The 27,882-nt window shown below is 62.2% G+C and overlaps 1 protein-coding gene across 2 annotated transcripts in view; it reads left to right on the forward strand.

The window, feature by feature from the left end:
- Positions 1 to 27,882, forward strand: part of EDC4 (enhancer of mRNA decapping 4) — a 43,079-nt gene that overhangs the window by 11,837 nt on the left and 3,360 nt on the right. Inside the window, exons 5-25 of one of the 2 annotated variants that reach the window (XM_075940519.1) lie at positions 960 to 1,149; positions 2,459 to 2,606; positions 7,504 to 7,608; positions 12,461 to 12,570; positions 13,515 to 13,598; positions 14,392 to 14,487; positions 14,828 to 14,930; positions 16,249 to 16,429; positions 16,816 to 16,888; positions 17,029 to 17,120; positions 18,074 to 18,297; positions 18,584 to 18,672; positions 18,763 to 18,916; positions 19,731 to 20,182; positions 21,864 to 21,965; positions 22,665 to 22,817; positions 24,508 to 24,544; positions 25,363 to 25,543; positions 25,899 to 26,042; positions 26,391 to 26,506; positions 27,263 to 27,428. In XM_075940519.1, the coding sequence (XP_075796634.1) occupies positions 960 to 1,149; positions 2,459 to 2,606; positions 7,504 to 7,608; positions 12,461 to 12,570; positions 13,515 to 13,598; positions 14,392 to 14,487; positions 14,828 to 14,930; positions 16,249 to 16,429; positions 16,816 to 16,888; positions 17,029 to 17,120; positions 18,074 to 18,297; positions 18,584 to 18,672; positions 18,763 to 18,916; positions 19,731 to 20,182; positions 21,864 to 21,965; positions 22,665 to 22,817; positions 24,508 to 24,544; positions 25,363 to 25,543; positions 25,899 to 26,042; positions 26,391 to 26,506; positions 27,263 to 27,428 (3,000 nt within the window). The remainder of the gene's footprint in view (positions 1 to 959; positions 1,150 to 2,458; positions 2,607 to 7,503; positions 7,609 to 12,460; positions 12,571 to 13,514; positions 13,599 to 14,391; positions 14,488 to 14,827; positions 14,931 to 16,248; positions 16,430 to 16,815; positions 16,889 to 17,028; positions 17,121 to 18,073; positions 18,298 to 18,583; positions 18,673 to 18,762; positions 18,917 to 19,730; positions 20,183 to 21,863; positions 21,966 to 22,664; positions 22,818 to 24,507; positions 24,545 to 25,362; positions 25,544 to 25,898; positions 26,043 to 26,390; positions 26,507 to 27,262; positions 27,429 to 27,882) is intronic. The other variant, XM_075940520.1, reaches the window with a different exon arrangement.

Below are 27,882 nucleotides of genomic sequence, written 5' to 3' on the forward strand. Positions count from 1 at the left end.
TCTTCCAGGCCAGCACGAAGGGGTCTGTGTATGTGAGTTAGTCGCTGCAGACGCTGCTCCTGGTTGCTCTGGATGTGGGGCTGCCTGAAATTGAACGGAGTCGATAAGCCGGGCCAGAGCCGGGAGCTATAGAGACCTGTGACGGTGCGTCGGGGAGCCTCCCGACCCTGCACCCCGTCCGCAGCCAGATGTGACTCTCGGTCCCGCCGTAGAATAGAAGGTTGATTTGCTTCTCGGAGATACAGCGCAGACTCAGCGCTGTCATAGGAGCCAGGGCAGAGCCTTAGTTCTCTTGGGGGGAAGGGCTTCACAGGCCCCTGAACCCCCCCCACCCCCCGGTCTGGACTCTAGTCTGCTTCCTTCACGCCTCCCTCTGCCCAGCCTGCCCCAACCCCCAGCAGCTCATCCCTCAGACCCCAGGTGGCTACACCCCTTGCTTTGTGTCAGGTTCCACCACCTAGCTCAGGTGTCAGGCGGCTGGGCCGTGCCTACATGCCTTCCCTCAGGGCCCATCCCCTGCTGGACCCTGCAGACAGACACACACACACAGTCCCTGCAGACCAGCATAGGCCAGTAGGGTCACACAGCAACCAGTGACTGCCCAACCAGAGTGGATGCAGGGCCACAAGAGTGAACCGCACACCCGCTACGTCACAAGACCTGACTCCATCCCGCTGGAAGGTGGCTGCTTCTCCAGGGTAACTCTGTAAACAGCCTGGGTAAGCACAGACACTCCCCGAGACAGAGAGGGGCCCAGACTCGGGATGAGCAGATGTGCTTCAATTAAGAGCTATTCTGTCATTAAAGAAAAACACGCGAAGGAACAGGCTCGCCCCCGAACAGCACTGTGTGTGCCTGGCGGGCCAGGCTGGGGCCGGGGGGAAACCGGAAGGTAGCGTCTGAGCCCAGAGGAAAGAGCCGCGCCGGGTGGTGACGTCTCTCCTTTGTGTTCTCGGCAGGTGCCAACAACGGCTCCGCCATGGTGCGGGTGCTGAGCATCAGCACTGCCGAACGGACCTTGCTGAAAGGCTTCACGGGCGGCGTGGCAGACCTGGCTTTCGCCCACCTCAACTCCAACCAGCTGGCCTGCCTGGACGAGGCCGGCAGCCTCTTTGTCTGGCACCTGGCCATGGACAACGGGAAAATCCAGTATCTTATCGAGTAGTATTTGGGAGGCAGCAGCAGAGCCTGGCTCGGTTTCAGGGCCTTTCCACCCCCGCTTTTTATCTGGTTTCCCTCCCTGTTTATCTCCTGTTTCCCTTAGAGTTTGTCAGCCACGGGGCCTGAGTCCATTTGCTCATCCTGTGAAGGATCATGTGATGGTGGCCAGCCAGTCAGCTCGCAGCTGCACTGATGTATTTATTGAGTAGGGATCACAGAAAATGATCAGTTACAATTCAAACCTTAACGCTAGATACCTTGGAGTAATGGATGCGGGCGGATGCTGGGATCTCGGTGCAGGCTGAAGTCTTTCTGGGTTTACTCCTCCATTGGCTGAACTATGAGATTTGACACCTTTTAGTACCTCCCAGTCTTGTGCCTAATTAGAGCTAATTTCTCAGGGTTCCCAGGAAGCACATTACTTTATACATCGGGATCACAATTTCCCCTCTCTTGGGGATGAGTACAGCTCCTTCAAAATTACTGGTGTGGCCCATGGCATTTGTAATTATTTACATTCTATGTGGGGGTGTATGAATTGGATCCCTCTGTGTGTTTGGGATGGGCTTTATCCATCTCTTGCCATTGTTTTTTCAAGTCATAGCCCAGTGCTGGCTGGAATAATAAAACCCAAAGCCAGCTCCACTTCCAGCCCTACAAACCCAAAGAAGTTTCTCTGAGGTGCCCCGATATGTTTCTCTGCCTTGCCTATCTGTCCATTCCTGTAGGTGGAAAATAAGTGAAACTTACAAGGATCTAAGGCTACATCTACACTGGCATGATCTTGCGCAAGAACTCTTCTAGAAGAGAGCGTCTACACTGGTATGTGCGTTTGCGCTAGAGATGTGCTTTTGCGCAAGAACGTCCGTGCCAGTGTAGACGCTTTCTTGTGCAAGAAAGAGCCGATGGCCATTTTAACCAGAGGGCTTTCTTGCGCGAGAAATTCTTGTTGCCTGTCTACACTGGCCTCTTGTGCAAGAGGGCTTATTCCTGAGCGGGAGCATCATCGTTCTTGCGCAAGAAGCCCTGGTTTCACACATTAAAACATCAGTTTACTTGCGCAAGAACTTGCGGCCAGTGTAGACAGATGTAGACACAGCCTACATGTCTCTTGTAAATGTCACCATCTTGCCCCTGGAGGTAATCTGACCTGCCTCCCACATCAAGCTCCTTGCAACTTGTTTCTGTGGCTAGTCATTCAGAACTCAAAAGCAGTGCAAGTGTTAGACACGACCAGGATCCGCTGTGCGTGGATTGCGTTTGAGCTCCAGCGTGTCTTCCTTAACGTGCTGATTAGAGAGGAGATCTTGGTGAACATAAAACGCCCCGAGAGCACCCCCCTGAACAACTTCCGGAGAATCATCTGGTGCCCCTTCATCCCAGATGAGAATGAGGAGAGCGGCGAAGAGGCCAGCCAGACGTTGGCACTGCTGCACGAGGACAGGGTAAGGAGCCTCACTTGAAACATTATCCCCTATTGTAGTCCCAGGAGAGATTGTAATCTGTGTTCCCTGTAAGCTGAGCACTGGGACGGCTGCCCAGGGGAGAATCACGTGCCACCCAGCTGGTTAGCTGAGCGCCCACACCATGTATTCCTGTTGGTGGTGCACATGTGTTGGTGCATAGGACGTGTATCCCACCCACGGATGGAAAAAATGTCGAGGGAACATTGATTGTAACCCTCCTTTGGGGGATCCAAAAGAAGGAACGGTCCCGTGATGATTATGGTCTAGGCGGAATAGCAGACTCCTCCCTCGCTAATGAACCGAGGCTGGCGTAGGAGGGAGGGTGCTGTAGGTATGCAGCGAGGGGTGTTGGTAGTCCTGTGTGCCTCGTCCTCTTTCCATTCACAGTGGGGAGCACAAATCAGGGGGCTTTCCGCTGGATTCTGCCCTTTCTCTCGCTTGGATTGCAGTAGGCAGAGGCTCTTGCTGACGCAACCTGCAGAGCTCATGGGGCAATGCTAGAAAAATGCCATCTTCTCTGTTCCTTTCCTAACTGTTCCGAACCTTGTTTGCTTTTCCGACGGTCTTGGCGCATTGAGCAGATGTTTTCAGAGTGCTATTCCCAGTCTCTCTCTGGGGTGGGAGCAGACAAGTCAGCCCCCTCATTCTACAGGTCCAGTTCTGTGTGTCATGTTTGTGGAGAATTTCATCTGTCCTGCGGTTGCCCAGTCTTCCAGTTTGGTGAGATCCCTTTGTGACTCTTGGCAATCTGCTTTGGACTTGCCTCTCTTGAGTAATGTTGTATCATCTGCAGACTTGGCCACCTCACAGTTGTACCCCTTTTTCCAGATTCTTTAGACGTACGTTGAACTGCACCGGACCCAATACAGACCCCTGGGGAACCCTGCGATTTACCTCTCTCCCTTGTGAAAACTGGCCATTTCTATTTCCCCTTTTTCTGTCTTTTATCTGGTCCCTGAGAGGACCTTCCCGCTGACCCCAGGTCAGCTGACTTTGCTCAAGAGCCTTTCATAGAATACTAGGACCAGAAGGGACCTCGAGAGGTCATCGAGTCCAGTCCCCTGCCCTCATGGCTAGACCATCCCTGATAGACATTTATCTAACCTACTCTTAAATCTCCAGAGATGGGGATTCCACAACCTCCCTGGGCAATTTATTCCAGTGTTTGACCACCCTGACAGGAACTTTTTCCTAATGTCCAACCTCAACCTCCCTTGCTGCAGTTTAAGCCCATTGCTTCTTGTTCTATCCTCAGAGGCCAAGATGAACAAGTTTTCTCCCTCCTCCTTGTGACACCCTTTTAGATACCTGAAAACCGCTCTCATGTCTCCTCTCAGTCTTCTCTTTTCCAAACTAAACAAACCCAAATTCTTTCAGTCTTCCTTCATAGTTCATGTTCTCTAAACCTTTCATCATTCTTGTTGCTCTTCTCTGGACCCTCCAATTTCTCCACATCTTTCTTGAAATGCGGTGCCCAGAACTGGACACAATCCTCCAACTGAGGCCTAACCAGCGCAGAGTAGAGCGGAAGAATGGCTTCTCGTGTCTTGCTCACAACACACCTGTTAATGCAGCCCAGAATCATGTTTGGTTCTTTGGTGAGGGACCTTGTCAAAGGCTTTTTGAAAGTCCAGGTACACTAGATCCACTGGATCCCCCTTGTCCTCATGTTTGCTAGAAGGAGGCTTAGACTGAACCATCTGGTACAGAGGGTTCAAACTTCATAGTGGATCTCAATTTATGAGAATCCGTTTTGTGTGACTCCCATGAGTCCATCACAGGGTCCTCCGGCCACCTCTGCTTCCCACTGGGATAGAATTACTGCAGCTGCAGGGGAAAGCATCTCAGGAAATGCACAGAGTATTGTAGTGAATGGAAACAGAACTCTAGCTCTACGTGACCAGCCAGCTCTCCATGGGCCGCAGCTGAAGCAGGTACAGGCAGTCCCCGGGTTACGTACAAGATAGGGACTGTAGGTTTGTTCTTAAGTTGAATTTGTATGTAAGTCGGAACTGGTACATATTGTAGGGGAAACTCTAGCCAAACATTTCTCCAGAGCTCAGTTTTATTCTCCCACACCTCACTTCCCTCAGTCCTTTATTCTCAAGCTGAGGTGTCTGCTGAGAAAAGCCGCTCCGCGTCTCCCTGGTCTGCTGGGAGGGGGGGGGCGCTAGCTTCGCGTCTCCCTGGTCTGCTGGGGGGAAGCAGCTAGTGTGGGGTTGCCTCACCCCGTTTGTAAGTAGGGATCTGATGTAAGTCGGATCCATGTAACCCAGGGACTGCCTGTATTGTGATCAAATGGGAGACATTCCGTGGGTTGTTATGTTACTGAGGTTTGAATGAAATACACGTTCGCTGTCTAAAGTGCCATTGTCCCAGATCTGTCATGGGTGTTTCTCCCATCACCGTGGTGCCTAGGTGCCAATGGGAAATGCCTACGTGCAGCTGCCTGCTTAGTAACTCCAGGGAGATGCTAAGAATAATGTTCAGCCGAGTTGCATCATCTCTTCTAGAAGGCTTCTGACAGCCGCGTGTGAACATGGTTATGTGCTGCTCCCCCAGCGCCCACTCTCCGCGGTAGCTTTGCAGTCTCACTTGGAAGGGTGGCGAATGAAATGCTGCGTCAAAATGTAGGTTCTGGGTCTGAGGGATACTCGCCGGAGCGGACATAAAAATCTTGTCCGCACAAACTTTTCATTGTCACAAGCTGGGGTGTGACTGTCCTGCACGGTTCCGGTGCCACTAACTGTCCCTGTGTCCCCTGCTAACGAGGATCTGGGTCTCTTGCAGACAGGACTAGGCTAAAGGGCACTGTTAGTGCGCACGCGGAAGGGCCCCCGGGGCACTACGTCGGCAGCAGGCTGGCGCGTGGCACGTTTGCACCTCAGCTTGCTGCAAACGAAATGTCTGTGTAGAGCAGCAGTCAGAGTGAGTTCCTTGGATAGGAGTCGCATCGCCTTCGGAATGGTAGACTCCTAGAACCGGAAGGGACCTCGAGAGTCATCGAATCCGGTCCCCTGCCCTCACCGCAGGACCAAGCACCGTCTAGACCAGGGTTTCCCGGTCTATGGGTCGGGACCCAAATATGAGTCGCCATTCCATTTCAAAAGGGTTGCCAGGTGTCTCCCCAGGTGGCTCTGCCCTTCCCCTCCCCCCGTTTTTGAATTGCCGCGAGTCACCAAGTCTTCCCGAATTGTCAAAATGGGTCCCCATGTGGAAAAGGTTGGGAACTGCTGCTCTAGACCATCCCTGACAGGTGCATCCAACCTGCTCTTCGATATCTCCAACGACGGAGATTCCACAACCCCCCAGGCAACTTACTCCAGTGCTTAACCCCCCGACAGGCAGAAGTTTTTCCTAGTGTCCGACCCAAACCTCCCTTGCTGATATTTAAGCCCGTTGCTTCTTGTCCTGTCGTCAGAGGCCAAGGGGAACAATCTTTCTCTCTCCTCCTTGTGACTCCCTTTTAGATACCTGAAAACAGCTCTCATGTCCCCTCTTGATCTTCTCTTTTCCAAGCTTAAACAAGTCCTGTTCTTTCAGTCTTCGCTTGTAGCTCATGTTCTCTAGACCTTTCATCCTTTGTGTTGCTCTTCTCTGGACCTTCTCCAATGCCTCCACATCTTTCCTGGAACGTGAATAGAGTCTCCTCTGTGCTGCTGCTAGGTAGAGTCCTACCAGCCATGCTCCGCAATGATGCAGTGGAGGGAGTGACATGCGCAGGTGGCACAAAACGGGAAGAAGCTGGGAACAAGGAATATGGTGGAGAACTAATCTAGGGCTGGAGCTACAGGCGGATGTAACTGTGGGACACAAGCGGGCGGGAATGCAGCTAATGCACATCCCTTTGGAGGGATTCCTCTGGAAAGCAGCCACGCCAGACGATGCTTACGATGTGGCTGAGAGCAGCAAGCACAGCCCAGATCTGTAACGCGGTAGGGCGTTGAAAAAGTTGACGTGGCTTTAGGTTGTACGCCCCGAGGCACCCGGCCACTGTCCCCCGACACAGCGAAACCCTTGGCACTTGGCAAGGAAGGGGTGTGACTGCCGAGCAAGGAGAGTAAGCGACCCGTGGAGTATAAGAACAGCAGGATGCAATGAAGGGGGGGAGAGAGGCTTTGTATCTGGAGAACCGGCAGAAAGAGGTGGGAGTCCACCCCTTCGGGTGCTCCTAGTGGTATCTACCGACGGGGGTAGCTGGTAGGCTGGGTGGGATGGATTAGGTCACTTTTCTCTGGTTCTGGGCTTTGGCCTCCCCTTTTCCACTTACTCTGCGGAAGTCACGGCCACCACCGTGCTGAGTCCCCCTCGCTACGCTCTCCAGGCGGTTGGGCTGCAAATCTGGCTTCCAGAGCGGGGCCTGGTCTAGCTGATCTCCAGGGTCTTCAGTCACCGGCCGAGCTGGACGCCTGCTTCTGGGGCTTCGCCCTGCCCAGACGCTGAGGCGCGATGTGCAGGCGGGGCCCTCGGCAAGCGGGGCGGCTTCATTCTGGTCGCGACGGGCCCCCGCCAGCCTCAAGGCCGAGGGCATCCCACCACCAAGGAGCACCTGTGCTGAGGATTGCCCCCTTGCTTTGTACGCACTTCAGAGCCCAGCTGTTGGGCCTGGCTGACGCTCCCCAGGCAGGATACGGGACCAGACGGGGGATCCCTGGCCCGAGGCCGTAGGGGCTGCTGCGTGTGGCTGGGGGCCTCGTTGCTGTGTCTGAGAGCTGCTCTGTGTTGGCGTAACACTGATGGGACGTCGCGTGGGGACCGGGGCTGCCCGGGCAGCGGGACTAGAGGGTGCCTGAGGGCTGTAGCAGGGTGGGAAGGAGCCAGCGGGTCTCAGTCCAGGCCTGCAGGTATGCACTCACCTCCCCTTGTTCTCCTCCAGGCAGAGGTGTGGGATCTGGATATTATCCGAGCCAACAACAGTTCCTGGCCGGTGGAGGTGACCAATGTCAAAGAGGGCTTCATTGTGGTGAAAGGCCACAGCACGGTAAGAACCTTACAGGCAGGTGGGGCACCGGCCGCGTCTGTTTCGGTCTCTGGTGCATCTCAAACCCGTAGCTCCCTGGACTCGCGGTTCGAAAGGGTCGGACTGTTACCCAGCCCAGTGACGATGCCGCCCTGCTGCTGACGGTGGCTTAACGTTGAAGGAAGGTCTCATCCGTCTGTTGTCGGTCTGACACTCTTGCCGTGTGTAATCCTACAGTCACCCGGCTTAGTGACCTCAGAGGCCAGTGGGCTGCGCCCGGGCCCGTAGCTCCTTATGGCCGTGGGTCCTCGGAAGCCAGTGGGGCTGGTAAGACCGAGCACTTCCCCAAGACCGACACCCGCTGAGCCGTTCGTCGTGGGGGGGCCGGGCGGTCGCTCTCCGGTCAGGCTTGTCTGCGAGTCACCGAACTCGCCCAACAGCGTTCCGTGGCTCGGCCGTGTCCAGGGGATGGGATTGTCTTGCGGTCTCTGTGCATGGGCGTTGTAGGCAGGTAGGAGATGGACGGGGAGCCGGCATCTCCACGTGACCCTGCGTTTGGTTACAGACAAGAGGGCTTAAAAGCAAAGCAGCCACAAGCCACCTGTGTCGGCCCCTAGAGGCGGCCACTGCTGGAGACAGTCAAAGGGCAAATTACGTACCCAGCCCGACGGCCTCTGTGGAGCCTGTGTGCGGATCTCTGTGGCTGCCTTAGAGGTGTGGGGATTACCAGGGCGACCCTCGCCGTGGGCAAAGGCATTCGCGCCCTGTGCCTTTTGTCTTCTCAACAGCAGCATCTCTTGTGGCGCTCTCGCCTCCGTCACCCCGCAGACAGTGCGGGACGGGAGAGGGGAGCACGTCCTTGTCGGAGAAGTCCTGGCTCGCCGTGTTAGTGGGAGCTGCAAAAACGAGGCGGCGTGGGCACCTGAAAGGCCGACGGGTTTAGTTGGGCATCAGCTTCCGTGGCTAAAACCCGCCTTGCCAGGTTTGCTCGCCGATCAGAGGGCTGCCCAAGAGGCGTGGTACCCACTGCCAAGGGATCCTCCTCTGCCGGCCCTTCAGGTCGCGTTATTGGGTGTGACGGCGCATTGGGGGGCCCTCCACCCTGCACCCCCATCCGCAGCCAGGCAGGACTCTGAGTCGGCTGGCAGAGTAGAAGGGTTATTGGTGCTCAGGGACAGCGCTGCGTGGGAGCGGTGGGAGCTCAGACACCGAGAGCAGACAGCCTTATCCCTCTGGGGGGGCCCTGAACCCCCTTCCTGCTCCCAGTCGCCTCTCTTCCCCCAGCCGAGACTCACCCACACTCCCCCACAACCGGTCACTCTGCCCCCAGGCCGCCCCGCCCCTTGCTTTGTTCAGATTCCTCCACCTAGCCCAGGTGTCAGGCCGGCTGGACCATGGCCTAGGTACCTCCCCTCAGCCCCCCCTCCCCCCCCCCCCGATACCCTGCTGGGCACTACACACAGACACACACAGTCTCTGCAGACCAGCACAGGGCAGTTGGGATCACACCCAGCACAACACGGCAACCAGTGAACGCAAAACCAGGGTGGATCCAGGGCCACAAGAGTGGACAGCCCCTCCCCCCCCCACACACACACACATCACGTTGGGTCCCTTAGATCTCTCTTCTAGTGCGTGACCTTCCCTGCCATCTGCTGGCCAGCCCCAGCTGGCTCCGTGGGGGTACGCGGAAACGGCATGGAACCGGATCTGGCTAGTCCCACTGCGGCTGCATCTTCCTCAGTTTCCCCAGAAGAGGCAGTGACCCTCTCTCTGCCTGGCTCCGAGGGAGGCACTGGCGCCGGATGCCGTGTGAAGACACGGAGGAGCCTCCGCCTGGATTGCTGGACGTCTGCCAGTCCTGGGCTCCGGTCGAGCAGCCCTCCCGGTTCACGAGCTCATCGTGGAGGCGGCACGCTTCTCCCGCTGGGCCGCTCTGCTTCGCTCCGTCGCGGCGGAGACAGCGCCTGGCCTCTGTTTCTCTGGCAGCACCGAAAGATCCAGGTGGCCCCGCGTGGGACAGGGCTCCGGCAGCTCAACTGCCTCCGGAGAGTGATCTTCTCTGCTTCTCTCCGATTTAGAGCCGCCAACGCGCAGGCCCTTCTAGCTAACTGGGGCTTGGCTCGTGGCTGGATTTTGAGGAGATGCTCCCTCGGGAAGACAGAGCTCAGTTCCAGTCCTTAATTGAGGAAGGCAGATTTGCAGCCGGCACCCTCGCCGGGCTGCAGAAAGAGCATCCAGAGAGGTGGCTACAGCCGTGGTCCCGAGGCAGGATTCCTAGCTACGGAGCTCAGGTTTCCCTGGAGAGGCGCACGGTACCCTTGGATACAGTGAGCCTGTTCCAGGGTAAGATGGCTGGTTCCCTCTAGTCGTCGGAGGACTCGAGGGTAGTGATTGGCTCTCTGGGGGTGTCTGCCCCTGCTCGGAAGAGGGGGCGTCCCAGAGCAAAGCCACCCCAGCAGTTTTGCTCCCCGTGCGCCCAGGAATCGCCAGCCAACCAGAGGGTTCGAAGGCTCAGGTACGCTAGGCCTGCAGCATCTACTGCCACCGCCCACTTGGACCCACACCCAGGGGGTTCTTTTGATGGGACTGTTGAGGCCCGCGTCCCTCGATCGGGGTGCCGCATCGTCCTGCCCCTCTGGTTTTTGGAGGCTGCCTTTTCCAATTTGCCCACCCTACCCGGCTTTAACAACAGACGGGGGTGCTGGAAAGGATTCATTACCGTCCTCGGATTGCGTTTGTCAGCCCTTCCTAGCCCAGTGCCAGGGACCACGCTCTCAAGGACATCCTCTCAAGGTGGCCTCTCTCCTCCGCGAGGGAGCCACAGGAGGAGTTCCTCCTTAGCTGAATGTTACAGACCGCAGCACCTCCTCCACCATTGCCGAAACCGCCTCTGTGCCGACTAACGACAACGGTCCACCACTTATTTCTAGAGTCCAGTGGGCTCTCTTCTAGGATACCTACCTGCCTTTAGGACCGTGGTTCTCAAACGCCAAGTGCCAGACAGCCGTGGCCCATGTGACGTCAGAACACACCGGGGGGGGGGTGGCTAGCTCAGTGGTTTGAGCATTGGCCTGCTGAACCCAGGGTTGTGAGTTCAATCCTTCAGGGAGCCATTTAGGATCTGGGGCAAAATCTGTCAGGGATGGTACTTGGCCCTGCTGTGAAGGCAGGGGGCTGGACTCGATGACCCTTCAAGGTCCCTTCCAGTTCTAGGAGCTAGGCAATCTCCATTCATTTATTTAGAACCACCCAGGCAGTCTGACTATGGTGTGGATACGGCCCACGTGACAAACATGGGCCACAGAGGCGCTCCCTAATGAGAAATAGGCTTAGAAGCACTGCCTCCCGACGTCAGGTCTCTGCTAGTTCCCTGCCGGTGCCGTTCGGCGCAGTCGGTGCTTTTCATCCCCCTACCGAGAACCGCGCTGTCTTGACTCGCTCCACGATGACTTAGGTCGTTCCTGCTGCTGGCGAAGCGCAGGTTCCCGGGAACACCCGCCTGGTTCTTGCCACTCTCAGCCAGCGTCCCTTGCGCCACGTAGGCTGTCCCCTCTTCTTGGCGAAAGGTGCCTTCCGCCACAGCAGCCGGAAGGGTCCGTGAGCTGGCAGACCCACCGTCGGCATCTTCCGCGCCGAGACGGCCTCAGCCCCCCAGCCAGAATTCCCCCACGTTTCACAGGACTCGAGCCGTCGGCTCGCTGAAGTGTGCACCGGCCTTTAGTCTGCACAGAACAAAAGCACGTAGACACCTAGACCCTCGGTTACTGGTGCAGAGAGATCAAGGCCCCGCGCTCTCTGTGCGGACCCCGAAAGGTCTCTCCGGCTGCGTTATCCTTTGCTACCAGCACCTCACGGTCCCGTCCCTCGGCCCATGCCCCCAGAACATCAGCCACCTCTGCAGTGGCCCTGCAGGACATGCCTCTACTCCAGACAGATAGGGAAGACCAGGATGCTTTGGCACCTCTACAGATCCCGCTGTGGGGACAGCAGCGCGCCAGCCGTCCCTTCGGGGTCCTCGCCCCCACCGCCTGTTCGACTGCCGCTTGCTCCTCCATCCCGCGTGGCATACGCAGAGGGACCAGCCCTCCCAGAAGAAGTGGCGGTTGGTTTTGTCACTGTTTGGTGGTTGTCTAGCCCGCTGCCCGCCCTCCGTCCCCTCTGGGGCAGACCAGAACCGGCTTTGAGGCGGGAGAGAGAACCGGACAGGCCCTTTACACCCTCAGCTCAGAGCACGAGAGCTGCACAGAGGCAGGCCAACGGACGCTGCTTCCTACACATCTCTGGACTCGGGCCTGGTGCACCTGCATGTCCTTGCATCTCAACACATGGTGTGTTTTCAGTGTCCGTACTCCAGGGCCGTTTTTGTAGCAGGTGAGCCGTCCCCTTTGGCTGGGTGTGTCCTTGCTTTATGGAGCCTGCGGACGCTGTTTTCGTTGGCAGTTTCCAGCCGGCTAAGGGGAGCGCACGCTGCGTGGCATGCAGCCTTCGGCAGGATTGGAACGGCAGGCGGTTTCACGTTCCGACCGCGCAGTTCCAGAACGTGCGTGGTTCTAGCCACGTCGCTCCTAGCGCACGCGGGAACCAGAGCGGGTGCTGGGGTGGAGACATTACTGACTGTAGACGTGGAATTCAAATGAAACGTGCTCTTCGTACGAATGTCTAGACCTCACCTACCTGCACCAACCCGGCAAGTTTAACTAGCTGCATGTTAATTAACTGGGGGGGAACCATGTTTTGTTGTTTCGTTAATAGGGAGCTAATCAGCTCGTTGCTTTCACTCCCCGGCGCATCGTTAGCCCCGGGAGCCTCCCGCTTTCTGCATCCTGAGGAAACATGGGATAACTGGCTTGCTTTCCTGTCCCCCGTTTAGTGCCTCAGCGAGGGAGCTCTCTCTCCGGACGGGACGGTCTTGGCCACAGCCAGCCACGACGGCTACGTCAAATTCTGGCAGATCTACATAGAGGGGCAAGACGAGCCACGGTAACGGAAGAAGCAGAAAAGAAGGGAGGGGGGCTGGGACAGAGACGTTCACCCTTGGGGGTGCCTTGTCCGATTCCTTCTTGCAGCAGGAGGGAGACCCTGGGGGCAACTGTCCCGGGCGCATCTTACTGCAGAGCGTTGTGGAAGTGCTGAGCTGGGTCGGGTGTGCTCGGTACTTCCAAAAATGAGGAAGGGAGGAATCCGTTTGGTGCTGGGCACAGTTCACTGGTTCTCCCTGGAGAAGGAAGCTCTGCCCATATACTGGACGGGGCCGTGGCGGGGTGGGGGGCGGGAGGGGCTGCACAGGGCCTTAGCAGAGGGGTGGCCATGGCAGGGAGGAGGGCCCTACACGGGGCTGTGGCGGGAGGGGGCTGCATGGGGCCGTGGCAGAGAGGCAGCCGTGGCGGAGGGGGGGGGCCCTTGCACGGGGCCGTGGCAGAGAGCCAGCCGTGGCGGAGGGGGGCCCTTGCACGGGGCCGTGGCAGAGAGGCAGCCATGGCAGAGGGGGGGGCCCTTGCACGGGGCCGTGGCAGAGAGGCAGCCGTGGCGGAGGGGGGGCCCTTGCACGGGGCCGTGGCAGAGAGGCAGCTGTGGCGGGGGGGGGCCTTGCACGGGGCCGTGGCAGAGAGGGGGCCGTGGCGGGGGGGCCCTTGCACGGGGCCGTGGCGGAGGGGGGGGCCTTGCACGGGGCCGTGGCGGAGGGAACTTCCACATGCTTTTCCCGTGGCCATAGAGAGCTGAGGGGGTCCCTCCCTGTGGTACTTTCGAGGACACAGTCGCTGCTCCGTGGGCCGCCGGACTGGTCCCACGCAAGCCAGGCAGCGGCCGTTGGGGGTACCTCTTGGTCAGGCTGATTACTGGGGCCTGGTCCCGCGCTGTTGCAGGGCCCTTGTGTTTCTGCTGGGCTGGGTGTACGTGTCACCTCCTGTCTGGGTCTCTCCTAGGTGCCTGCACGAATGGAAGCCCCACGAGGGCAGGCCGCTCTCCTGCCTGCTTTTCTGCGATAACCACAAGAAACAAGACCCGGAGTAAGTCCCGGTGCCGGCCTGGGAGCTGCAGGGCGGAGCCGGCCCCCAGCTCTGCGGCTTTGAGACCAGAGCCTTGCAATCGCGTTGCGTGTGCACACACCGTGCTCCGCCAAGTGGCCAGCTGTGGCGTAGCCACGGGGGTGCAACGCCCCCCACTTCTGACCCAGGCCTGCCCACCGTCTCCCCAGCCGGCCTGGTGATCTTGCCAAGGAGCAGGATCCAGGACTTGCCCGGTTCTGCCCTTCCAGTGCGCCAGCCACAGGGAGATTCCCCCATGGCCACCCCTGGCTCCCCCGCACAGGTGGGGCAAGCCCCTAATCCCACTCCCCAGCTGTGATGCTGGAGGTGGGGAGAGGTGGCCCTCATGGCTCCTGCCCCCTCTCCCTGTCCTTGCCCACCCACCCTAAATCGGAGCCCACCCAGGGGTGCTAGTGTCCCTACGCCGCTGGCAGACAGTGCCTGTAGGCAGAGAGTGGTCTCTGACCTGGGAGCAGCTGAGGCTCCCCAGGGCCGTGCAGCGTTGTGGCGGGGAAACTCACCAATGCAAGTGCTGCTAGGTTGGACCACACGCTCGCGTCCGCTTCCCCCGGCTCCTACGTATGGCCTTTTCTGACATGGGCTGGGGTCCTGCTGCTTCCCTGGAGAGCCGGGCCTCCGAAGGCATGCCCCGTTCTAGCCTGCCCGGGGAGCGTGGGACGTGCCAGGCCAAGTTTGGCTGTAGGCCGCCTCGGCGCTGCGTGCGGGAGGGGCCCTGCGCTCTGCCAGCTTTCCTTCCCGTCTGTCGGGCCTGCAGGGTTCCTTTCTGGAGATTTCTCATCACCGGAGCGGATCAGAACCGGGAGCTGAAGATGTGGTGCACCGTGTCCTGGACCTGCCTGCAAACTATCCGGTGGGTGGTGGTACCCCAGGGCCTGCCGCCGAGAGGGAGGGTTTGTCCGAGCAGAGTTTGCAGACCCGTTAGGATCCTCGTCGCTGTGTCTGCTTAGCGCTGCGGGGGCCAGCCACCGCCGAGAGCGGCTGTCGGTCTGGGCGATTGGGGTCCCGGGGGACGCGAGAGCCAGCTTGGGAGTCTCCCTCCCAGCCGAGCGCGGTCTGATTACCCTGCGCTGTGCCCAGCTGCTCTCCGGGCGCGTGATCCCGGCATTCTTCCTCCGACCGACCTGGCGCCCTCATGCCAGAGGGGTTCACGGCTCTCGCTTGTGTGTCTTCTCTCCCGCTGCGGAACCCAGCTTCTCCCCTGACATCTTCAGCTCCATGAGTGTCCCCCCCAGCCTGAAAGCCTGCCTGGACCTCTCCGCCGAATACCTGATCCTCAGCGACGTGCAGAGAAAAGTAGGTGGCTCCCGCCGGCCGGGCTGGGGGGATCGGGTCTCCCGGGCACTCGTCCGGGCTGGCCGTGCCCCCTGCGGAAAAGGGCCACGTTGGCCCGAGCCGTTTCACGCTCAGGTGGGAAGTGGTACCGGGTCTGCGGGCGCTGACCGCAGGAGGCTAGGTGGAGGCTCGGGGATGCTGCTGAGAGTCACGGAAAAAGCTCTCGTTTGCAAAGGCAGCCGGCCCCCGAGAGCTGGAATGGTCTGGCCGAGAGCCAAGGGTCTCAGACCCGCTTTTGCTCCAGCGTTAGCCCCTCCTCCCGATCTCTGTCAGGGCAGGGCCCCGCACACAGCGGCTTGTGTTCAAACGGCAGCGGGCGGTGGCAGGGGGAGTGATCTTGGTCTCACGCCCAGGGTTTTTCATGGGGGGCGCGTGCTAATCACCACAGTGTCCGTGCTCTCCCCCTGCCAGCTGACGAGGTAGCAGCCAGGGTAGCCTAGGCCGGAACGGAGCGCACAGCAGAGATGTCATCGTGTGACCGTTTCAACGGGTACTCGATAAGCAGGTTACTGTGATGGTTACGGGCCGCTCCCGGCCCCTGCACTGTATCAGAACCTGCAGCCGGCTCCTTGGGAGCGTGGTGAGAACCGGCTTAAAAGCTGGCTCATTGTGTGCACCGGCTCCCCAGGAGCCAGCTGCTGCCCTGCGCCGTGGGCTCCCAAGTATAAAGCTTTTATAACCCTTGGGCCGCCTGGCTTTAGAAAGCTTCTACTGCAGAGCCGCAGCACGTAACCGCAGAGATTTTCAGCAGTTACATGGTTACCCAATTATCCGCTTTTTCACCACATCCTCTGGCAAGGAGTTCCACAGGTTGTGCGCTGTGTGAAGCAAAACTTCCTTTTGTTTCTTTTAACCTTGCTACCTCGTCATTTCATTGGGTGACCCCTCGTTCTTGTATTGTGGGAATAAATAAATAACTTTTCCTGACTCTCTTTCCTCACCTGTCATGATTTTATAGACCTCTGTCCTATCCCTCGGGCCAGCCTGTGCTGGGGGGGGGGGGAGGGGAGACGGCATCGGGCTGCCCGATTTCTGGACAGCCCATGAAATTGCGGCTTATGCTGGGCTCCAGCCCGGCTACCTTGGGCGAAGATAGCAGGCCCGGGGGCGGGCGGCTCGTTCTGCTGAGGGCTGCAGGGGCGAGGCGAGGAGGCCGAGTTCGCAGGGCGGGATTGAAGTGTCTTTTTTTTAAAGCCAATAAAACTGTTCATTTGTCGCTAGCCGGAGGAGTCGGCGGGTGCTGCCTCGGCAGCTGGTAGAAACGGTCCTCTCCTTCCAGGTCCTGTACGTGATGGAGCTGATGCAGAACCAGGAGGAGGGCAGAGCTTACTTCAGCTCCATCTCGGAGTTCCTCCTCACCCACCCGGTGCTGAGCTTCGGCATCCAGGCGGTGAGCCGCTGCCGGCTGCGGCACACGGAGGTCCTGCCGGCGGAGGAGGAAAGCGACAGCCTGAGCACTGGTGAGCAGCCGGGGCAGCTGGCCCTTGCTTCCTGCCAGCCGGCGCTGCCTTGCCTGTCCAGGGGGCTGCTGGCGAGACCCAGCCGGACTCGGAGAGGGCGAGTCGGGCAGCCCGGCTCCGAAGGGAGGACGACGGACTCGGGCGCTGGGCTTAGGATGGCTGCGTAACTGCTGCCGGGACCCTCCGTTTCGCCCTCGGGGCAGCGGAGAGGCCGTTCCCCTGGCAGCTGTGTGGGGTCAGCCCCTGGGCACGAGCCAGCTGGATTAACGCTGGGGCAGAGTCAGAACGGGGGCGAGGGGCTCGGATCCGACCACGCCCGAGACCCTGCCCCCCCGACCGTGCCGGGCCCCGGGCTCAGCCCACGCTGTGTTCCTTGTCTGTTCCAGAAGGCGCCCAGGGGGCTGGGGCTGTGGAATCGGCCGCGGGGGTGCTCATCAAGCTGTTCTGCGTCCACACCAAGTGAGTACGCGGCGGGCGCGCTGGCCGGCTGGCCCTCAGGGTCGCAGGGGGCGGCAGCGCCCGCTGGCCCCGCCTGGAACCTGCCTGCGGGCGGCTCCGCGCCCCAGGCTGCGCTAACCCCGCGGGCCGGCTCCTTGCAGGGCCCTGCAGGACGTGCAGATCCGCTTCCAGCCACTGCACAGCCCGGACCTGGCCGCGCCGCTCCCGGCCCACGGCACCCACGAGGATTTCGGTGAGTCCCCGCGCCCGGGGCTGCTGGCCGGAGCCCGCTGGCGGCCCTCGGCTGAGCTCCGGACACCTGGCGCCCTGGGGCAAGGTGAGCGGGGCCGCGCCCACGTTCCCAGGAGCAGCGCGGCGCCTGGGCCCCCGTGGCAGCGGCACGGCACAGCTGGGCTCTGGATTGCCCTGGATCCGTTTACTTACACGCCTTCCCCAGGCCCTGTTGGGGTCAGCAGCAGCCTCTTGGCCGGGGGGGCGGGAGCTGTTCCCAGCAGAAGGGGCAGGAGTGAGGCAGGGGGAACGTGGCCTGTTGCTCCTCTTCTCTCCTTCCCTGTGGCTAGAGGCAGCCACTGCCCGCCCAGTGGGGAGAGGCTGCGAACCCTCCGCACTGCTGCTTGTCCCCTGGCTCCAGCACAGGCAGCAAGGGGTTAAGCACCAGGGAACCTGCCCTCAGGAGGTCTGGCTACCCCAGCAGAGAGGGGGCTCAGCAGAGACGGTGCCTGGGGGCAGGGCCTAGGGCGGGTGGGGGTGCAGAGGGGGCTCAGTGCCCTGCCTGGGGACCAGTAGGGTCTGTGCAAACCAGCTGGAAATCCCGAGCGCAGCTGAGGCCAGCGCCGTGCAGGGGCTATGACACATGCGGGGCTGGGCTCCTGGCCGGGCTGCTGGGGGCCAGCCCAGCCGGAGGCAGTGGTGGCAGGAAGGAGCCAGGCGCTTGGTCCGACCAGGGGCTGGTTCACCCCACGGGCCCTGGAGCAGGTCCCTGGAGCAGTGAGGCTGGGGGTGGGGAGGGTGGCACCTGCTGGCTAGGAACTGCCTGGCAGCAGGGGGCAGCTGTCCCCGCACGCAGCAGCTTTGCCCCACCCCCAGCCTGGCCCGCTCACCCCCCAGATATGGGTCAATTTGCCCATTTGTGGGGGCAGCACTCCCGTGCCGGCGTAACCCCCCTGCCCTGTCTGCCTCCTTCAGAGGGACTTTCTGGCCCTCTCTCGGCAGCCTTTGCAGACCCCCTGGCTGACCTGGGCGCGGACGGGCTGGGCTCGGAGAAGGGCTCGGTGCACGGCTCCCAGCCAGACTTGCGGCGCATCGTGGACCTGCCTGTGCCCGTCGATTTCCTCGCCCTCGCCAACGACGCCAAGCCCAAGCTGATGACCCCGGATGCCTTCATGACCCCGAGTACATCCCTTCAGCAGGTAGCCGGTGGGGGGGCAGTGAGGAGTGCGGGGGGACGGCGCTCGCGTCCAGCGGATCCAGGGTACAAGGCAGAGGCCGTGCCCAGGGCTCTTAGGCAGCTGGCGTACAGAAGGGCCACCTGGAAACCCCAGCTCTTGGGCCAAAGAGCCTGGCTCCTCGAGGTTTCCTGCCTGGGTTCCCTGGGGGGGGCTGCCGCAAGCGGGCTTCCGGTGCAGCAAGGAGGGGCCGGGAGTTGCTCGGGGACAGAGCCCCCCGCCTCAGGGCACTGCTCTGTGTCTGCGCTAGGTGGCCGGGCTGCCAGGCAGCAGCGTGAGTTCCCTCACCTCCGTCACAGCCCTGAGCAGCGCGTCCGTCAGCGACCCCGCCGTGCCCAGGTAAGCCGAGCCGGAGCGGCCGGAGCACATCGGGCCCCGGAGCTCAGTTACCGGGTGTCTGAGACCTCTGGGGCCCATCTCCGCCTCCAGGCCGCCTGAAGACCTGGCTCTGAGCCCAAAGATCCAGCTGGACGCCAGCCTCACGCTGAGCAGCAGTAGCAGCAGCCTCCAGACGAGTCCTAGGAACCACGCCATCCTCCTCCCGGGACTCCCTGACAAGCTGGCCCCAAAGGCTCCCCTCCCGGTGAGGCCCCGGCGCCCAACGTCCCCTCTCGCTTTGCTCCGGGGGAGCTCCCCTTCCTGTCCCTGCTCCTGCCGGCTGCAGTGCACAGCGGGCCCAGGCCAGCTGGCAGCCCTGGTTCCTGGCCAGGCCGGCCCAGGGTCGCAGCTCCACCAGCTGGGCACCCGGGCAGGCACAGAGCAAGACCGCCTCTCCGTGGAAGCCGCGCAGCTTGGCTTTGAAAATGGGGGCTTCTCTAGTGCAGGGTCACTCCTCCGGTTTCATCGTTGGCTTCACGCGGTCTCCCCAGCTAGGAGACCTTGTGGCCGAGGGGGGGAGCCCAGGGAGCTGCCAGACGCTGTGCCCAGGCCCGGATTGCGTTCCCCTGAAATCTGAGTGGCGCGGCAGAATCTGCTGCTGCGGGAAAGAGCCCGCAACTGATCCCAGCCAGCGGCACACAGGGAAGCAGGACGTAGCCTCCACGGGGTCAGTTCCGGAGCTGCTAGGTGCCCTTGGGGACCGTCGCTCTGACTCTTCAGCGGGGCCCGGGGAGCCGGGCGTGCTGGCCCTGGAACCGTCCTGCCTTTTCGGTGAGAGAAATCGTAGACCCGGTCCTGCAGGCAGCTGTGGGGGGAGTCACGTGCAGCTGGTTAGGTGCTGGAGTGTTTGCAAGCCCTGACTCGGCCCAGGACGCCGGGGGGCAGGAGGGTCTGGAGAGGCAAAGGCGGGCCCGGCTCCTGTGGGAAGGCACAGGGGGGCATTTCTGCCGCTCCCCGAGGCTGCCCGCCCTGGGTCCGTGCGGCGTCCCGCTGACCGTCGGCTGGTGTCTGTCGCTCAGGTCCCCCCGGCCAACCCGCCCCTGGCTCTGGAGCGGCAGGACGCGGAGCCGCTCGCCGTCGCCCAGGCCTCCCCCACCCGCGAGCGCTCCCCGGACGTCATCTCCTCGGCCTCCACGGCCCTGTCGCAGGACATCCCGGAGATCGCCTCGGAGACCCTGCCGCGCGGCTTTGCCGCCCCCCCGGCCGAGGGGCTGGAGCCCAGCCCCCATGCCGACAGCATGGCCTCGGCCGCCTCGGCCCTGCACTTGCTGTCGCCGCGCAGCCGGCCTGGCCCCGAGCACAGCCCGCACGCCCTGGACATGGCCTCCGCCGAGGTGGACCGGCTGACCGCGCCCTCCCTCCTGGAGACGGCCTTAACTCAGGAAAACGCCTCTGCTGGCAGCGGCATGGGCCAGCCCTGGCCGGCGGCCCCCGACATCACCAGGGAGACCAGGAACAGCATGGCCAACAGGTAACCGGCGCTGCCTTGCTGGGGACGTTGGGAGGTGGGTGAGGGCCAGGCCCTCCTTTCGGAGCCCCGACGTGCAGGTCTCCCCCGTACCCTGACTCGGCAGGCTCAGCTCACTCTCCCCCAGTCCTTGGCCAGCTTCACCCGTCCTCTGCCACCGCTTGGGGCATCTCTCGCCCGCCCGAAAGGGGCTCAGCACTTGGACCTGGCTCCGCCTGCCGGCCCTGCGTGCTCGCCCTGGGCTCTTTCCATCTGGACGGGAGCTCCGGGCTAGCGGCCAGGTTCCGCCCCCGGCAAGCCCTGTGCAGCCCGGCTCGGTGCGCGTGATGGACGGGGCTGGCGGCGCGGAGGAGCAGCAGCGACCGACGCCAGGCGAGATGCTGGGATGGGTGCCCGGGATGCAGCAGGTCCGAGGGAGCTCTGCCCAAGCAGAGGCGGCCTGAGAGACACACCGGCTAGATCCTGCCTCTGGCAGAGACCAGAGCTGTCCTCGGAGTCGCAGGCGGCACCGGCATCCTTCTGCCCTGGCCGCTCCGCGGCATTGCCAGCCCCCGCTGCCCTGGGGCGGGGGAATCCATGGCGGTTGTTGAGCCTAGGGGTCCACGCTGCTCCCCTGCCCCACGCTTCAGCTCTCTGGATCCAGGGAGCGAGTTCAGAAAGACCTCGCCAGGGGCTGGTTCTCGGGGGCCTGGCTGGGCAACAATTTTTGAGGGGGGGGGCCGCTCCGAGAATTTGGTAAGTGGTCGTGGGCTGCACTTTGCTATGATATGAATGGAGAGGGTACAGGAGGCAGGGACTGGGGTGAAGGGAACAGGGGGGAGTATGGGTGCAGGAGAGGATTGTGACCTGGGAGGGAGCTGTGACGGGGGGTGCAGATGGTTTGGGTTGTGCCCTGGGGCAGGGAGCGGGGGGGAGGGATGCCAGGTGCAGGCTCTGGCCAAGGGGCACTTAGCTAGGCACCTTCTGGCCAGCAGCCCAGCAGGACCCTGGGGCAGGCCCCCTGCCTGCTGTGCTCCCACACGCTGATTAAAGCAGCCGGCTGCCGGGGCCAGCATGTGCGTGTCTCTGCCATGCTCTGAAGGGGGTCTCCACATGCTGCACCGCTAGCACAGCCCAGGCAGCTCCCATTGGCCGGTTTCCAGCCAATGGGAGCTGCCAGGAGCGTGCTGGAGGCGGGGCAGTGTGCAGAGACCCTCCCACACGGTGCAGGCACACTGGCCCTAGCAGCGTGTGGGGAGCAGCTGGCAGGGAGTCCCACCAGGCGGCTGCAGGACATTGGCGGCCCAGAGCATCATGGAGGGCTGGATCCAGCCTGGGGGGCTCTTTTGCTGCCGCCCTGTGCCCGGGGCTCTGAAATACTCTCCCGGGCAGGCTGGGCGGTGCTGTCTGTCCTCGGGCGCCGCCGGCGTCTGGGGGAGGGCAGCGTGGGGCTCCTGCCCACTGCTTCCTGTACGCGGGGGGTTAGAAACGGCCCGGCCAGATCCGCTCCCTCCCCGACAGGCCCGTGTGATCATAGCCAAACACACACCCCCCCTCACGCCCGTAAGGCCAGGTCCCGGCCGCCTGACCCTGCTGCTTCTGGGGAGCCCCGGCAATGTGGGCTCAGGGCTCGGAGCCCGCCCCCGCACGGGCAGCAGAACCAGGCCGGGAGAGGGCGTCATGCTGGCGTGGGCCTTGTCCCCAGCCCCAGGGACGACGTTGACGAGAAGCACAAGGGCGCGGCCTATCACAGGCACAGCTACCACGTGCTGCAGCACGACAGCCAGGACGCCAGCGCAGAGCAAAGGTAGGTCAGCCGGGACGCCGGTCACGCTGCGCGCACGAGGGAGGCGGCCCTGTCCTGACAGCTTGGGCGGCTCGCAGGGTCCCGGCGCTCGCAGGCTGCTCAGGGGACCACGGGCCGTGCGTGACTGTCTGGCGGGCCCGTCCAGTGCAGCCCAGCCCTTGGATTTAAAGCAGGGTTGCTCAGGAGTTACCCTGGAGAGCTGCCCTCCCCACCAGGGCCTGTCCTCCTTGCTGAATTTCCACGGCCGTCAATGGGAGAACAGCAGCCCGAGGCCTGGCAGGGTCGGCCGCTGTCGGTGGGGAGTTGAGTTACTGCCCGGACACCCGTGTGGTTCTCGCCGGGTTCCGGCATCTTGGGCCTCAGCGGGAGAGGGGTGGCGTGGCTGGGCTCTGTCCCCCGACTCGGCGAATTCCCCCTAGGGAGCGGTCCAGGAGATCTGCACAGCCTGGGGCAGAGACTACAGGTCCCATCATGCAGTGCTTCATCTCGAGCTGAGCACTTTCGTTGCTTGGATCAAAGTGGAGCACTTCATGCCAGGCCCTGCAGCTGCCTGCGGATTGGCCGGCTGTAGGGCAGGGTGGCTGTAGTGATGTGCCAGGTGAACCGGTCACTGGATCCCATGTAGTCACTTAACCGGTGAGTCGACCTCCAGTGTCTCTGGGATTTCCCATCCCACCTCCCCCTGCTCTTCCCCCGCAGCGACCACGATGACGAAGTTGCGAGTTTGGCTTCGGCAGCGGGCGGGTTCGGTGCCAAAGCGTCTGCGCAGAGGCTGCCGGTGAAGGACTGGAAAGCCAAGGTGTCCCCCCGGGCGTCCCCCAAGCTCAAACGGAAGGGCAAGAGAGAGGACGGGTAGGCTGAGCTCCCGGGGCGGGCCACTGGGCGACGGGGCTGCACGGCCACAAGGGACCAGTTGTAAATGGGGCTTTGGAAGAACTTGGGGCGGGGGGCAGGCTCCTTCTGATGAGACAGGGGGGCTTGTTTTTACTATACATCTAGTGTGATGGGGGCTAATTTGGCTACGACAAATGAGGAAAGAGATCTTGGCGTTATCGTGGACAGTTCTCTGAAAACTTCCACTTCCACACTGTGCAGTGGCGGCCAAAAAGGCAAATAGGATGCTAGGAATTATTAAGAAAAGGGTAGAAAATAAGACCCAGAATATCTTACTGCCCCTGTATAAAACTATGGTACGTCCACATCTTGAATACTGTGTACAGATGTGGTCTCCTCACCACAAAAAAGATATTTTGGCCTTGGAAAGGGTTCAGAAAAGGGCAACTAAAATGATGAGGGGTTTGGAACGGGTCCCATATGAGGAGAGGTTAAAGCGACTGGGACTTTTCAGTTTAGAAAAGAGGAGACTGAGGGGGGATATGATAGAGGTATATCAAATCATGAGTGGTGTGGAGAGGGCTGATAAAGAAAAGTTATTTATTAGTTCCCATAATAGAAGAACTAGAGGACACCAAATGAAGTTAATGGGGAGCAGGTTTAAAACTAATAAGCAAAAGTTCTTCACACAGCGTGTAGTCAACCTGTGGAACTCCTCGCCAGAGGAGGCTGTGAAGGCTAGGACTAGAACAGAGTTTAAAGAGAAGCTGGATAAATTCATGGAGGTTAGGTCCATAAAAGGCTACTAGCCAGGAGATAAAATGGTGTCCTTGGCCTCTGTTTGTCAGAGGCTGGAGAGGGATGGCAGGAGACAAATCGCTTGATCGTTGTCTTCGGTCTAGCCTCTCTGGGGCACCTGTGCTGGCCACTGTCGGCAGACAAGATACTGGGCTAGAAGGACCTTTGGTCTGACCCCGTACGGCCGTTCTTAAGTACTCCCGTGCTGCTCCATGACAGAGCCGTCTGCCCCCCTCTCCACCCCCCCTCCGGGAAGGCGCTTTTCACTTGTGTGCAGCCTCTGACTGATTTTTCTGTGGCTCAGCACCCCCCTCCCGTTCCCGATCCAAAACGGTTCCCTGGGCCTGCACTGCTGCACGCCTCCCTCCTGTCAGGTTTGGCTCCCTGCAGGCTTGGGGTCTCCCGCTTCACCGTGTTTTCTGTGTCGCCGTGTCTGACAGCAGAGCAGCCTGACACGCGCTGTCTCCCTCCGAACTTCAAAACGTGCCCTTGACTCTCCTTTACAAACAGCCAAGAAAACTGCCCTCTACGTGCTTGGGCAGGCGACCTCTGGGGAGACAGAATCGCCCCGGATTCACTCCAGGCCAGACAGCCGAGGCTGCCTTGGTCGGCTTGACCCTCCGGGGAGCTCACCAGCCCTCAGGCCATCGATCCAGCCCCTCTTGAGGTGCCGTGGGGGGGTCCTGTCAGTCTCCCTGGGGTTGGCATTGCTGCAGTCCGGGTTCCACGGGACCCCGGCACCCTCCTGGGGGTCTCAACTGGAAGGGGACAAGTGCAGGGATGGAGGGAGGGTTCAGGGGAATAGAAGACCCCCCCTCCCCCCCCCAGCTCAGTCAGTGGTGGTGAAAAGTCTCTGCTCCCGGGCTGAGTGCAAGTCTCACGCTTAGGGCAACTCTTCTTTTACTTCCAGGGACACGACCCAGTCCCCGAGATCGTGCGATCACCAGGTTAGTGGGAGCGCGGCCGTCGGGACCACACGCTCCATCCCCTGCGTGCGTATCAGCCACAGGGCTGGCAGCCTCGCCCCTCCCGGGGCCGTGGCAGAGCCCGGGGCCTGTGGGCGTGACCCTCTGAGCGCTCCTGCTGCTGCAGGGGATGGCTGGGGATCACGCAGGGCCGGCCTTACCTTGAGGCGCACTGAGGCGGCCGCCTCAGGTGCCAGACTGGGGGCGCCCCTAGGACCCAGAGTGTAGACAATTGTCTGCTGCTGGTGCATGCGTAGGGAGCAGAGCAGGAAGGAGGCAGAATTGAGACCTTTTGGCCCACGCGAGGGGGCAGGGGGGCGTCATTTGAGCGCCCCGCCTTGGGTGCCAGAATGTTGCGGGCCGGCCCTGGCCCCATGAGGGACCGAGCAGCGCCGGTTAACTGGGCGTTTAGTCCCCCTCTCCCTGGCAAGGGGCTCTGCTTTCCTCGGCTGTGGGCAGCTGCCCGGCTCCAGCGGGAGGGGACCAGGCCCTGGCTTTGGGGAGCAGAAGATTTGGAGTTTGCCTGGGAGGGGGGCAGGGTCCACTCCCGGTCACCCCAAACTCTTAGATCGGGGAGTTGCCAGGAGGGGACCCGGGGTGTGTTGCTGTCTCCGGGGGGAAGGCCCAGCCTGTTGCAGGGCAGGGGGGACTCAGCTGCTTGGCTTCCACGTGGCCTAGGAGCCCTGGTTACGAGGCGAGCTGGCCCTGGGTTCCCAAGCAGGGGGCTCGACCTCTGCTGCCCCCCGTCTCATGGCAGGGGTAGGGGTCGGCCGTCCCATGTGCCTGCCCTGTGCGCGCAGGGGCCGGCCGCGTGCCAGGAGGAGCTGATGTCCCTGCTGCGGAGCCAGCAGAGGGAGCTGACGGAGCTGAGGCAGAACCAGCTGGAGCTCATGCAGAGGCTCACGGACCACCTGGACGCCGTGCAGAGCTCCCTCATGGGCCACATGGAGCGAGTCATCGATTCGCAGCAGGAGCAGGAGCGTATCCTTCCGGGCAAGCCCGCCCCGGGGCCGGCCTTCTCCCCTCGGCCCCAGCGGCCTGCTCCCACCGCTGCCCCCGACTCGCTGCTCCACGGCCGGGGTGGCAGGGGGGCTGCAGTGGGGGGTCCCAGGCCAGGGATAGCGGGGGGGTGCTGAGGGCCAGCCTGCACGGTGCCTGGCTCTAGTCGCTGCTCTTGGTCCCCTGTGGCGAGCAGCCGGCACGGTAGTTCTCCACGTCCCGGAGCCGGCCAGTGCCTCGGAAGCCGGCTGGGCGGGAGCCGTCTGGTGAGGCCCGTCCTGGGCGGGGGTGGGAGGGGCTCCGCCGCCGGCCGTTGCTCCTTAGCGTGTGGCGCCAGAGCGGAGGCTGGACCGGGCGCTGACCGAAGGGCAGCAGCGCCACGGGCAGCTCCAGGAGCACCTGTCGCAGCAGCTCTCCGCGGCCGCCTGCACCCGCCTGGAGAGGACGGTGCGCGAGGAGCTGAAGAAGACGGTGCCGCCATGTACGTGCTGCTGCCGGGTGCCGTGTGCGGCCTGGGCGCGGGGAAGCTGCCTGCCGGGGTGCGGCGTGCGGAGGGGCCGTGACGGGCTCTAGAGGGGTCTTGTGCCACGGCTGCCCCCGGGTGCTGAGAAAAGGAGAAACGCCCCCCACGTTCCCCTCACGCCAGCGCCTAGCAGGGCCCGGGCGGGGAGATTTGGGGTGCTCCAGCCGGGTGGGATGGGGAGCTGGAGCACCAGCGCGGGATCCCCAAGCCTCAGGGGCCAGACCCAGGCAAGCCGCCCCCAGGCCATGAAGAAAAAGCCCGAGTACCCCGAGAAGCCGCGTCACCTCCCCCCGTGTGTCGTGCCAGGCATTTCCAAGAGCCTGGACCCGGTTACGGCCCAGCTCAGCAACACGATCGCCGCCAAGCTCACGGCCGTGGAGGGGACGCTGAAGGAGAGCGTCACCAAGCTAGTGAAATCCAAGGTACTGCCCCGCCCGCCCCGCCCGCGTGGGGGGGGCCAGCCGAGTCCCCGTGGCGGGAGGGTTGCGCAGCCCGGCTCCTGCCGGTCTCTCCCGCTCGCTCTGCCTAGTCTGGGACGCCCTGCCTCGGCCTGCGCCCTCACTAGCCCCGTTTCTGGCCGGGGGGAGGCGTGTTCGGTCCCGGCGTGTCCGAACGCTCGGCAGGGCCGTCGCCTCTGCGGGGAGCTGAAACCAGGCCCCTGGCACGCCGAGTCCAGAAGAGCCCCAGCGAGTCGCCCCCAGGTCGGCAAATCCCGCTCCTGCATTTCACCCCCAAGCCTGGGGGTACCGGAGACGGGCGGCCTCTTTGCTGGCCCCCCCGGCTGCCTCTGGGCCGAGCAGGGCGCCAGCGAGCCGCAGGGGAGAAAGGCGTGGGGTGTCTCCCTGCCCCCTCCGCCCCGTCGCTCAGATCTAGCCGGGGGAGCTGCTCCGTCCGCTCTCGCTGACCAGGAATAGCGCGCACCCGGAGCCCCGTGACTCGGAACGCGGGCGGGGGCTGGGCCCCGGCTCCTTCCCCTCCGGCCTCCCTGGCTTCCTGCTCAGCGGGAGCTAATGGGTTAAGGGGGAGGGGCCTCACCTTGCCCCACCAGTGCGTCGCGTTCGCCCCCGGGGCCGATGGCCGGGGATCCGCTGCTTCCGCCTGGCAAATGGGCGGGGCTAGGGGCCGTGACTCCGCCCCCGGCACGCAGAGGGGAAGTGCTGACCGCGGGCTCTCGCCAGAACCTGACGGACGCCATGGCGAGGGCGGCCGCGGATGCCCTGCAGGCGCCCATCCAGTCGGCCTACCGGGATGCCTTCCAGAGCGTCGTGCTGCCCGCCTTTGAGAAGAGCTGCCAGTCCATGTTCCAGCAGATCAACGACACCTTCAAGCAGGGGACGCAGGAATGTGAGTCCCGTCCACACCTGCCCGGCCTTGCTCCCTCCCGCTGCATCCTGGCAGGGGAAACTGAGGCAGAGTTGGGGGAGGGGTGAAGAGCTCGGGTTAGATTGTGGGTGCTCCTGGGCTGTGACCGTGGGCCCGGCGCTAGTTCTGCCGGTGGCGCAGCCCCACTGCAGCAGCAGGGCAGGGCCATCTCCACCCTGTGTCCATGAGTGGCCAGCCCTGGACGCTGCCCGGGGGCTCTCCCTGTGTGTGTCCGTCCCCCAAAGAGCCTCTCCCTCCTGGCCCCGGCCTAGGACGTGTTCCCAGTGCCCTTTGCCCCTGCCCCGACGGCGCAGCCCAGCAACGCCCCTTGAGTTTGCTCATCTGCCAGACACACGGCAGGGCAGGAGGCTCCAGCTCGCAAGCCCCCCCCCCCCATCGCTGGGCCCCGGGTGCGGGGGCTGCCGGCAGGAGCGCT

This window comes from Pelodiscus sinensis, chromosome 12, assembly GCF_049634645.1.
Source record: "Pelodiscus sinensis isolate JC-2024 chromosome 12, ASM4963464v1, whole genome shotgun sequence".
Classification (NCBI taxonomy): domain Eukaryota; kingdom Metazoa; phylum Chordata; order Testudines; family Trionychidae; genus Pelodiscus; species Pelodiscus sinensis.